Source organism: Adiantum capillus-veneris, chromosome 14 (genome assembly GCF_014529385.1).
Source record: "Adiantum capillus-veneris isolate H3 chromosome 14, ASM1452938v2, whole genome shotgun sequence".
Lineage (NCBI taxonomy): Eukaryota > Viridiplantae > Streptophyta > Polypodiopsida > Polypodiales > Pteridaceae > Adiantum > Adiantum capillus-veneris.
In genome coordinates, this window is record NC_140944.1 from 63,957,430 (window position 1) to 63,970,350 (window position 12,921).

The window sequence follows — 12,921 nt, forward strand, 5'->3', positions numbered from 1 at the left end:
ACTTCCACTCTACTGCACAGTGGTAGATTGGAGGCGTTGCGGATCCGTTGCCTAAGAATATTAGTATTTACTCATTAGCAATACCATGATAAATCCTAACACAGATAACAGAGTAGCTACCATGATAGATCCAATATCGTTTACACAAATGTACTCAATAGAGTAGCTACCACAAAGCATCAGCTTGCTTACTTAAAAGATCATCCTTTTTACTATGGTGACTATTTTAGGCTTCCTGGCTCAATTTCAAAATGAACACCATTAATCTATACACAAAGATAACCAGCAACCAAGAAATCTGCTCCCTTTTCCCATCTCATTAGGGGTATCACTGTTTCTCATCCTTTGAATTTTTATTTCTTTCAGCCATTAAAAAATTAGAGCTCTAAAAAGTCCTCAATTCATTGTGATCATTGATCTTCTCCTTTTCCAAACTATAACAGACTGAAAGTCTATAGATAGAATCCATTATGAGAATAGAGAGATATGAAACCAGAAGATATCCCCTATGCCATAGTTGTCCCATAATGTTGCATCTATCCTTGATGGCTCTTATCACAAGGCAAACATCTCTTGAAGATTCATGGACGACACATCCGGAAAAGTTCCTGCCCAATATCTATTGGCAAGTAGTGCATTGAGTGCTTCAGTGGGGTGGGCAAAGTCCCAAAATAAATACTCTGATGCATTTGCACAAACAGAACTAATGGCTTTGTAGCATGGCAATCCTTTGTATGGCCCCGCTCCGCAGCAAGCTTCCGCAGCATATTTAAATCCTTGAATTGGAAAAAATTTAAAAAAAAAATCCTTTCCAAAATTGACCTTTTCAGTCCTCTCTCTCTCTCTCTCTCTCTCTCTCTCTCTCTCTCTCTCTCTCTCTCTCAGACGTTTCATATAACATTTCATTCTCTCTACGCGGCAGCAGGGGGCTTGGCGGGCATCTCCTACACGGCAGCAGGGGGCTCGGCGATGGCACTGATGGGGAACCAGCAGCAGAGGGGGCAAGGGAGTTCTGATGCAGGGCATAGGTACAAGTAGGGGGCGCGGCAGACCAGCGGGGGCTGAACACAGTTCGTGCAGATTGCAAGGGAATCAGGACACGGCATTGGAGCTGTATCGCGCACAGTAGGTGGCGCAGAGTAGACCAAAGGTGGCGCGCAGAACAACAGAGGCAGCAGAGCACGCGCAGGGCTGCAGGGTGCTCGGCAGTACTACGCGTAGCAGGTCCCGACATCCTACGCGTAGCAAGTCCCTTCATCTACGCGTAGGAAGTCAATAGCTCAAGTTTTAAAGAAACTCTTAAGCCTAAGGTAAATTTGGCTCATTGCCCGGGAAGTGGGTTCACACGTGTCTCTCTCTCTCTCTCTCTCTCTCTCTCCCATACGCGAGCTGGTCCTCCTATGCGTCGAGCGAGCAAGCCCTATTCTCAGTCCCCCACCCTAGTACCTTACCCCACATTTGGGGCCCAGGTTCGATGGATCCGCCTGCCGAAGAGGAAGGGCCGGGTGTAGATAGCTACAACACCCCAAAAAAAACAACGGCTACTTTCAAGCGGAGAAACAGAGATACTGTACTATCACCAGGATCATTACGAGTGGGGAAAACGTCCAAGATACATGATGAACTAATGATGGAGAAGGTCCAGGTGATGCTCAAATCAGAGCTAAACTACATGAGAGATGACATCAGGAAGGAAATGCACGCGAGCGCTGAGAGCTACAGGAACTCCATGTATGGAGACATGATGAGAGAACTAAGGAGAGAGATCCGGGGGATACAAAATGAGGAGAGTCAGATCTTGAAAACGGAATTACGAAACCTAATCAAGGCCGAAGTAAATGTAACAGAATGCGTTATGCAAAAGAAAATCGATGAGGCATCAGCAAGTTTTGAAGCATGGAGAACAAATATGGAAAAGCAAATGGGGGAAAAAGATGCAATAATCGAGGAGCTAAAAGGAGAACTGGCGGCTTGCAAATCTGCAACTAAGGAGAAGGGAGACGACCAACCTTCGGTGCTGAAGGAGCTCGAGGACATGAAGGATCAAATGAAAGCTCTACGAGAAGGAGATGAATAGAAATCGAAAACGGCATCCTCATGGGCGGAACGTCTTTTTAAGACACAAGAAAAGGTTAATGAAGCAGAGAAATGGATTGAGGATGCGAAGAAAGGGAAGGCCCAGATGCCCGAGACCACACCTACCTCCACCATCATTAATATGACCATTGAGGAAGAGCAGAAAAGGAAGACTCGGGCTCTGCATGTGCGGGTCACAGGAGTCAAAGACAACGAGAATGTAGATGAAGAAGTGAAGGAACTGATACAACGCATGGGCATCACAGAACCCACTCACACAAGTGCATGGAGAGTGGGCAAGAAAGGAACCGATGAGAAGGGAAACGTAAAGGATAGGGCACTTATTCTCCGCTTCCCGAATATAGAAATAAGGAAAGAATTTCTAAAGAAGAGGCCAACTCTTAAGAAAACCGGTATTTTCCTGGGAGATGACCTTACATTGGCACAAGTGGCACACATGCAAGAGTTGATGCCAGAGATCAGGGCAGCAAGAGAAAAGGGGAAAATCGCCTTTTATAGAGGAGGGAAGGTAGTGGTTCTGGAAAAGAGCTCATCATGACGGTGCGAGATGTATGGGGCAACGCTCCGGATAGCGGCGTGGAATTGTAATGGATCATATAGGCTTGATGTAGGTGCCTTTGAAGACAGCTTTAGGGACAGAGACATAGTTTTCTACTCGGAGACACACCAGATACCGAGACAACGTATGCCACATGTGAAGGGTTATTTATGGGAAACAGCTGGTCGACCAAACAAGAGATCTCTACAGGGTAGCCGGGGTTCAGGAGGAGTAGCAGTCTTATTTAAAGAGGAGTTGAAACCACTACTATAGATTATCAAGAAAGATGAGCAAGCAAGGTATATGTGGGTGAGAATGAGAGCCGAGACAGGTAGATTTCTATATATCGCTATATGCTACTTCCCTCCGAGTACCTCAGTCTACTCCTCACCTAAAGGACAATCCCCTTTCTCCATATTGAATAATGAAATATGGGAGTTCTCTAGAGATGGAGACATCGTTCTCTTAGGAGACTTTAATGCCAGAACGGCCAACTCTCAAGCAGTATTCTATGATACTTCTGAGGAAATGCTCAGAGAAGTGGATTTATCACAGAGAGGGCTTACTAGAAACTCACAAGATAAAGAACACACTGAATATGGGAGACATCTCATGGAGACGGCAACTATACATGGTTTGGCCATACTTAATGGTATAGAGAATTTCCTGTTATCTGGGGGATTCACATGCTTCCCGCACAGGCATGGGGCCAGTACAGTGGATTATGTCATGACTTCACCAAGCTTTATTTCTAGTATCCAGGACTTTATTGTGGGACCCAGGCCGGTTGGGATTGCAGTGGATCATGCTCTATTGACCTTATCAATCTCCTTCCAATACAATGCCTCTCAAGTACAAAGGAAGAAGACACACACAAGATATACTTTCACGCGTGAAACTGATTCAGTCTATGTGGAAAAGATCTATAATAGGATGTGGGCAGCCGAGCCAGTATATACTGTAGAGGAGATTACTTCTCAATTAACAGAGATACTACATGGAGCAGCACAAGAGGCATACCCACATACTCAACTTGTTCAGAAGAGAGGATCTGGGAACACGCCTCAAAACAGTTGGTATGATGAGGAATGCAGAGAGACGAGAACCCAAGTCCAGAAAGAGCTTACACTTGGGATCATCACATATAAGCAGTCTCGGATTGCTCTTCGGCGTATAGTACGTCGCAAGAAAAGGGCATTTTTAGCCAAACTGGAGAAGGATTTATATCAGCTCTTCTTGAGTAAGGACTCACATGAGGCCTGGCGCTTATTTCGCGAGCACTCACCGCATCCGACAATCACTTCTCCTGAGATCTGGGATCAATATGTAACATCATTATATATGGTATCTCGACAGCCTCCATTACCAAATCCGCTAGAGCCATGCCCTGCTACTAGTACTTTCTTTACTACAGAAATGGTGGAAAAAGCCATTGATAAGATGAAGACAAGAAGAGCATATGATCATGAGGGTTTGGTAGCAGAACATCTGATCCATGCCAGGGATCTACTTTCAGAAGTCCTTGCTCGTCTGTTTAATCGGGTCATGTGTGAAGGATTCCCTGAATCTTGGAAATTATCTACTATCGTACCTATTTTCAAGTCAGGGGATCCTATGATACCCGGGAACTACCATTCCATTATGGTAGGTCACACTTTGACCCGACTGTACGCATCCATTCTTGAACAAAAATTGAGTTGATGGGCAGAGAATGAGGGCATAAGGGCAACAGGACAAGCTGGATTCAGAAGGGGTTATTCCACTTTAGATCATATTCTTACGCTCAAAGCCATTATTGAGGAAGGAAGAGCAAACGGGAGAAGGATGTATTGTTGCTTTGTGGATTTTCCGAAAGCTTTTGATACAGTACCAAGGGCCAGACTGATGCGTAGGATGCAAGAGTTAGGGGTCCCCAAAGAGATTATTTGGGGGATCATGGCCTTATACGGATCAATAACTGGTTATGTACGTACTCCAGAAGGGGATTCCGACGTTGTTTATTCCACCGTTGGAGTAAAGCAGGGATGCCCACTGTCCCCTACTTTATTTGGTATGTACATCAATGAGGTATCAGATTACATTGAGAGAGAAGGTGACAGAGGTGCTCAACTTGCAGCGTCATGGACAGTATACTACGAGATACGTGGGCGTTTTCATTGCCTCTTTAAAGAAGGCTTTGGACCACTAGATAGAATCATGCAATACCAAGATCAAAGATGCTTAGGCTTGTACCTACTGGAACTACATCGGCACAGGGATAATCTAATGAGAAGACAAAGAGCACTACAGCCTCAGAGGCAGATCATAGATTTCTTCGGATCGAGTGAAGCAGGAGTGGAAGGGGAAGCAGGAGGCCAGCAGCCAACGCAAAGGAGTACCCACATTCATACCAAAGGCACCCTAATTGACAGAGCGATTGAGCTTAGGAAATCGAGACGACCAAGACCAAGAGGCAGAAGCACACTTCACCGGAGGAGACTACAACAAAGGATTAAAAGCATTCTAGCCAGACACCCAGAATTCTCCTAAGAAGTTTATTTAATACTTTGTATTTAGTTTTTCACATTCACTTTCACACTTTTCATACCTAGTACTTTAGTACTAAGGTACCCAGACATTGTAACAGATTCACCACTTTGTATCAGTTTGGTCTCATAGGTCATTCTGGCCTTTTGAAGACGTTAATATAACATTTCATTTCATCTCTCTCTCTCTCTCTCTCTCTCTCTCTCTCTCTCTCTCTCTCTCTCTCTCTCTCTCTCTCTCTCTCTCTCTCTCTCTCTTTCTCTCTCTCTCTCTCTCTCTCTCTCTCTCACATAACAGGTCTTGAGTTCAACTCTCCTCGTCGGATAGATCTTTAAGGTCTCTTGGAATAGTTTCCCACGACGTTAAAATACTCTCCTTCTTCTTCTTCTCCCCCCCCCCCCCCCCCCCAAAAAAAAAAAGGTGGGCCTTGTACCCTTTGAATTGCATAAAAATCGCCCTGGAAATGGAAAAAAACCTAAGAAATATACAATGACATCATAAGGATAGAACACCATAAACCACAAGATACATCAGTGATAAGATACAATCAATCATCAAGAATGGTGTAGAAGCCACTGGCTGCGTGAGGCCTACACGAATCTGCCAAAAACTCTGTCCACTCTGGCAGTGTAGCAACCACATAGCAAAAAAGATCTCAAGTATCTGCTGTAAAAACCCCTATGCTGTGCCTCAAACATCATCTACATCCAGCCCATTAAATCTCTATGTGATACACCAAGGTAGCATGCAGATCCCCTCCAGAGCCCTGCTAGAGTTGGATTGAGTCGGCGATGGGAGGATAGCTTCGCCATGAGTCTACTCAAAGGCCCAGGAGATGTTGCGCACATGCCTGAGTCAAAGTCAACCGGCTTGCATGGAAGAGCGTCCTTGACAGCCTTTCATTTTTAGCCCCTTGCTTCCCACAGCATGCACATATGTTGGTTACTGGATCTATGTAGCATGGGGGCACCCATGGCAGCTGAACCGGCTCAGAGTTTTGGAAACTAGATGCAGTTTTGTAGCATGCCTAAGGTTGTGAAGACAGACAGATTGAGCCTCGTACGGGAGGGCTTGACTACGCAGCAGGATGTAGACTCGGCGGTCTCGGCTGACTCGCATGTGCCTTTTGAGTTGCAGATCCCAATCTGGATGTGTGCTTTTACATAGCTAAAGATTCTGATTGCAATCAGAGCTTGCACACGAGGGGGAGTGCTTCTTCTTTTAAGATGCAGGAGGGTCAGTTTTATCACGTTCACTACGAGGCAGTTGTGGTCTCAGAGTGCACATTAGAGTGCTTGCCACATTTGGACGACAGTGGTTGCTTGACCAAGACCCAAAGGTGGCAGTCAGATGGGACTGGCAGTTATGGGCTATTGGAGCTTGGCCTCTAGCTCAGCTACAGTGGACCATGGCGAGTGGCTTTGGCAAGATCCTTTTGCCTTCCCCACCCACCTCAGCACCCTCTTCTTTTAGTACATGGCCCTGCTTGCCAAACATACCTTTTAACTGGAAAAATGGGAATCCAAATGACCTTCTATGGACTATAGATAAACCAGTAACACTCCAAGATAGCAAGATCATGTATGTCTTTAGAGGGGATGGGGCAGATCTGCTACCTCATTACAACTTCAGAGACAAGTACAACGACGGATTTAAAATGGTGTCTGAACCTATAGAGGCTATTCTATCAGACACTGGATGCCTAGGAAACGGAACATGGGTCCTCAACCAGATCAACCATTTCTTGGAAGCATAAATGATGTCCAGGCGGCAGACCACTCTAGCAGCCTTACAACATTGGCACCAACAGGGGATCACGGATGAGTTCTTGATGGATTTTTGGACTTGTTGACTTTGGGCTGGCCACCAGGCTCGATGGATAAGTGTCTTTCAGTGGTTGATTGCACATAGAGGGACTGTCTGGGCCTCGCTTTGCTAAGAGAGACTGCCTCTGGGATTGCCCACAAGCCAAGCAGATTTGGCTCAGGATTCTTTGGGTGATGGCGTCCATTCTGCCATAGATGGCCTTCACTTTGGGGGCAGTAGCGTGATCAGCATGTTAAGGATCAACACTTAAATATGAGACAAAGCATCACAATTTCGAAATTGGACTTCTCGCAGGTCATCCTCAGCAGTGCCCGATGCCTCATTCTGGACTGCTGCATGGACATAAAGAGAGACCACTGATGGGAGCTGAACAGTAGCTTGGGCCAGTGGTTTGTCTGGCCGGCCCGCTGCTATAAAGTTTTTGAGAGCAGACTTGAATCTCCGTTAGTGACAGTACGTGCCTTCTGCTTGGAGCTCACACACACACCCCGCAGCTAGTATGACAAGATACTTGGTTCTCCGACAGAGCAGAGAGACAGCCCCAAGCTTTCATACAACTGTGCGGCCTTGGCCTTTCTTCATGGTGGGCCACAATTTCCAGTGGCACAATCGGCCACCTGCCTGGCTTTTCTCCCCTCTCATTTTGTGATTTGGTCTTCGTATACTTATTTGTTCAGCATGGTCTCGTCCCCCCCCCCCCCCCCCCCCCCTTTTTTCCTTTCTCTTGTACCCTGTACCTCTTGTTAGGGGTGATGCAGCCCCATTGGGCAGTTTCAAAAAACTAACGGATGGATCTTTTTCACGTAAAACAGAGGTACCAACAGAAACACACTCAGATTAGGCATGCACATGCTCGCATGCTGTGCAATTTCTGTGGATATGATACCATCTAGTCCAAGTTTCGGTTGTAGGTCAGTCCCATGTCCACATGGCACACACAGGCAGTGTGCACAAGACACAGCAATCGATAAGGTTGTGGCCCACACAGGTGTTGAGAACGATGTGATGGTAGGAGGCTCACTCCTACAGCAAGGGAAGTATTCCACCTGCTATAAAACGCTATAAAAAAGGCTCACTTTCTCAATGCACTTCATCCATAGTTTTGTGGGGACTCCGACAGGCTGACAGCCTCCCTAATCGACATGGCTTCGACACAGCAGAGATGAGCAAGAAATGAGATGAGTGTGCACACAAAAAGAGAGAGTTTTCATTTAGGGTTTGGGCATTTTAAAGGCAATTACAAAAGAGTTCCCACCAAATGTGACCGCCCAAGTTGGGCTGACCCCAACAATCGCCCCCTTCAGCCAAAATTGGCATTTTTAGAACTATTGTCATCATTCGTCCCCTTGAATTAAACTCGCCACACTCATGACACATGGAGTTTTTGGTGTACTCAAAACCGTGAGTTTTAGGTTTTCTCATAACCAATGGTTTCAACTGTAGACCCATAATCTGGCGCTACCACGAAAAACCTCCCCTAAACACATACAGTATAGGTCAACATAGCTACCATCACAGTTGGGGTTTTTGGTTTACTCTCAAACCTTGGGTTAAGGTTTACTCAGTAACCTCATGAGGTGGCAACAGAGATAAGGTTTCACATTGGGAAGGTCTTACCAATGTAACAGGAAATGGGCAAAACGGGGCCCTCCCGTTCCCGGAATGCGTTCCCAAGCCTCGGGCTCCCTTGAAACGAAAACGGGAACGGAACCAAGTAAAACCGGAACGGACGAAACGCGGAATGTGGATCCGGAACAATAGATTTTTAAAATTTGAAAAATCTAGTCCTTTTTTTTAAAAGACATTTGGCATTGCTATTTGAATGCTTGGGGGGCTTTCCATCCTCTCCTAGATAATCCAAACCCTCTCCCTCAAGCCTCGAGCTCTCAAGAGTCAAAAACAGGCCCCCCCCCCCGGCATAGTTTAGGTTTATCGTTCCGGCCCCCATTCCCGTTCCACTATTCCGGGGCCCCCTCGTTCCGGAAACGTTTCGGGGGGCCCCGTTCTCGTTCCGTGTAACTATGGGTCTTACCTCCGGCCTATTTTTTCCTTAGCTGAGGTAGTGTCTAATCCATTACAAAAAAATTGAGAGCATGGACTTATCTTGTTAAACACTTATATAAACATGGGACGAAAGTGGGGTTTTCGCCAAACTTTGTTCAACATACATATCATCACATACACTGCTTGATGCAAATGGAGGGTTTTGGAGAAGATAAAAATCAAACACAATTGGTTTGCAAAGAGGATAATCAACCTTGTGCTCAATAACTGCTCAAAGCACCATAGCTCCTCTCCATCTGTGTTTTGAGATGCACAACCTGCAAGGCAACAGCTGATGAAGACAAGTGTTGAGGGCGTTTCAATATGCTTGTTGGCTTGCTTGAAGTGATGTGGTGTTGGGGAGAAAAAACCGGCATCAGATTATTCACCATTCTAGATGGCGTTTTGAGATGCCATGTGCAAATCGGTTAGCAAAAACAGCAGCGTTTTGAGATGCAAGCAAATCTGCAGTAGGCAGGTAGGTTTGCAACAACAGCAGTGTTTTGAGATGCAAGCAAAGTTACAGTAGGCGACACCTTTTGAAATGCTACCCTGCAGAAGCTTGAGTTGGAATGTGTTAGCACTAACCAGTGGCATCTTGAGATGTAAAACTTGCAAGCATGCGAAGCCTACGTACTAGGGCAGCATGGTGAGGCAGAGAGGCACCGATGGCGTGTTGATATGCAACGCTACCGGTTGAGATGCCGACCTATGGAGCTTGCGACAAAGCAACAATGGTAGAGCCCCTTGCGATAGCATTTTGAGAGGTAGTTGTGGCGGCTTTGTGTGTTGGCGAGCCCGTCTCCTCCACCATGGTTCTGATACCAGATGTGGGGACTGCGACAGCCTCTCTAATCGACATGGCTTTAATACAGTAGAGATGAGCAAGAAATGAGATGAGTGTGCATACAAAAAGAGAGTTTTCATTTAGGGGTTGGGCCTTTTAAAAGCATTACAAAGAGTTCACACCAAATATGACTGCCCAAGTTGGGCTGACCCCAACAAATTTAACAATTCATCCAAGTTCTCTCTATTGAGTGCAAAAGTCCCTTGAACTCATGATCAGTCTCACTCTGAAGACTCGCTTTATAAATTGTAGATTTCTATCTAAAAACCTAATTGGATATTTGTCTCACTCACTATGTGCATGGCCAAGTTTCATCTGCCTTAAGCGCCTGCAAAGCCATGGAGAGTACAATCCATCAATCCAAAGTTTCTCTCTATGGTTATACAAGGTCATTCACTTCATTAGGTTATCTCATGAATTACTTTACCCATATTTTTCCTTCATCAGCTATGGTAATAATGTGCATACATAGTTGTGGTTGTGGCTTTGCCGTCATTACTTGGTAAGCCTAACGTGATTTTTCACTTTCTCAAATGTGGGGTGAGCCACTTGGCCTAGTGTCAATCGCTGATCAATAAGGGATCTAATAGCTGTTGCAGCCCATGCTTTTAACGCAATTTTATCACACGTAAATTAAGCAAGTTGGCTCCATTCTTTAGGCTTTGACACGTCAGCAGTTTGTTACATTCATCTTATTTTTGCAGTCTTTTGGTAGAGATAATGCCACTGGTTTCATTTTCTTTGCCACAGACTTATACTTAGTATCCACTCGCACATCAACACCTTGAGCATTTTCAAAATCCTCAATAACTTTGTACATCTCTATGGAGCATACTTTCTCAACCTCATTTCCAACGCACAAATCGCAATCCACTAATCCCATGATCTATTAGTGCAATGTATGGCTCTTCCAAGTCTCCCACCTTTACCAGGGTCTCAGTAGTTGCTCTTGCCCAATGACTCTTGGAGTAATAACTCTTCTGAGTTGTCATCTTTATCATCCAAGAAGCGAACCTGTTTTACTCCTCCCCTAGACTTGTAGCATCCAACAATAGTTTCATCACCTAGCTCGCCATAGACTTGTACTCCATGTGCATTTAAAAGTCTCTTATTCACCCTGTACATGGATAGATTCAATAAGAGACTGCGACTTTCTCTTGATAATATCAATTATTTCCTCATGGAACTCGCTCTTCGCTACGCCAAGGACCTCACCCAAGGTATATTCCACCTTACTGTTCAAAATCCTCTCTTCCAAAACCTTTTTGAGATCAGTTGCTACCTCTATATCAGATTGGAGTTTGTAGGCCGGACCCTTTTCTTTAACTTTCGTTGCATCCTTCTTCTTTTCTTTAGAGGCTTCTTGCATAGGCACTTCGAGGACAGGCATCTGTTGCAAGGAGGCTGATCTAGGAGGCATTGTGTCATTTTTGCCTTCACTCCCCGTGGCCCTTTTTGAAGGCCCTTCATCCCCATTCTCACGCCTACGTTTCTCTTCAACAATTGACATTTGGCAATGTACGCATGCACTACAAAGAGTCCGCAGGGTCATTCCAACTTGTCTCTAGCCGAATGCAATCTCCAGCTTCATGCAAAACCTCTTTCATTATTTTACCCTTCACAGCAGACTCTATTGCACAAGGTCACAGCTCTCTAATCCCATTAGATGCTTCTTCTCCAAACCTGACTCCTTTTTTATTGATAGGTTCTACCTTCAACCCATAGGCGGTTACCTCAACCATTGAGATGGCATGGTTAGTAGCCATGTCCTCAACTAGCTTCTTCATCCCACCTTTGCCAAAGCTCGTCGCCAAGAGCTTACCTGTTCGCTTGAGTAAATTTTGCCATCTTAAAAAAACAAGCTCCTTTATCAAAGCATCTTTGAAAATTTCATAATCCCTCCTTCCATGGTCAATACTATCACACAATATGCATCTATTTACAAAGCCTTCTCTGTTTTGAGTTCGTTGCCCTATAGATTGACCTGATGGTTGCCCCTTTCCTTCTAGCCTTGTAAGCTTTAACTTCAATTCTTGCATTCCCTTGACAATGTCATCTAAGATAGACTTGTCACTCTTTGGAACCATAATCACAAGCTTTATGGGATTCTCATGAACACTTGGCGCTTGAGTAGGGTTGACTATCATTTTGTCTCTTCGTCGTTGTCGCTTAGCTAGCAGTGAAATGGCATCTTCGACCTTGTTCCAATCGGTCTTTAATCCTGTTCAACATCCTTGTCCTCAAGTAGTAACTCTAATTTCTCTTGAATTTCTTTGCCTGCTGTCCGTTAAAAGAGCTCTCTCTTCTCTGAGTTTAGGGTAGCCTTTGCAGTCCTTGATATTGATCATAGCGGCATTCAAATTCCCTTAGCAGTTCGGTGAGCGAAAGCCCCTCTTTTGGCCGAGCTACCACTCTAAAAATTCCTCTTTGTTACCCTTTCGGAGTCCTCCATGAAATACTCTTCTTTTAAGGCTAACTTGAATGCTTCCCACGTTGCCCCATGCTCATTTCTAATTCCCCTTATATGCTCTCTGATCTCAAGAACCACAGCCAGCTCAAAACTTTGAACCATTTTTGCTTCAGCCTTCAAGCACTCGATGCAGCTCCATCTCCTTTACATACCCACAAAGATACTTTGTTACATCTTTTACGATTGAATTGGCCCATTTTGTTTACCACAAATTGAAGCGCGTTGGTGGACAGCTTGTTGTTGTTGCATATGGATCAAACTGAACCCCTTGTTGCTCTTGTTGCTCCATAGCTTTAGAGTTTTGATTTGAGACCTTCAATGAAGCTTTGGAACCCTCACCCCAGCCTATCTCGCGTCCGGTTCACCAAACTTGTGTTAAGAAGTGCGCAATGCCGCTAGGAAAGCGTCAGGTCTCTGATTGTGAGAGTTCGCAACAAAATCAAGCAAGTCGTAGAAGATTTGAAGCTAAAAACACATTCAAAAAGAACAAAACTTCAGCCATGAAAGCTTCTTTGAAAAAGAGCCAAGATCAACTCAAAAATCTTGTGTATGTGATGATTTGGTGTAGCCTCG

General features: G+C 45.0%; 1 protein-coding gene across 4 annotated transcripts in view; it reads right to left on the reverse strand.

The window, feature by feature from the left end:
- Nucleotides 1-287: 287 nt before the first annotated feature.
- LOC147442498 (GDSL esterase/lipase At5g18430-like) overlaps nucleotides 288-12,921 on the reverse strand; it is an 84,905-nt gene continuing 72,271 nt past the window's right edge. For 3 of the 4 annotated variants that reach the window (XM_086528661.1, XM_086528662.1, XM_086528659.1), the window contains one exon: nucleotides 288-776. In XM_086528661.1, coding sequence (XP_086384787.1) covers nucleotides 556-776 — 221 coding nt within the window. In that variant the 3' untranslated portion in view covers nucleotides 288-555. Of the gene's footprint in view, nucleotides 777-9,245; nucleotides 9,310-12,921 lie in introns of all 4 variants that reach the window. The other variant, XM_086528660.1, reaches the window with a different exon arrangement.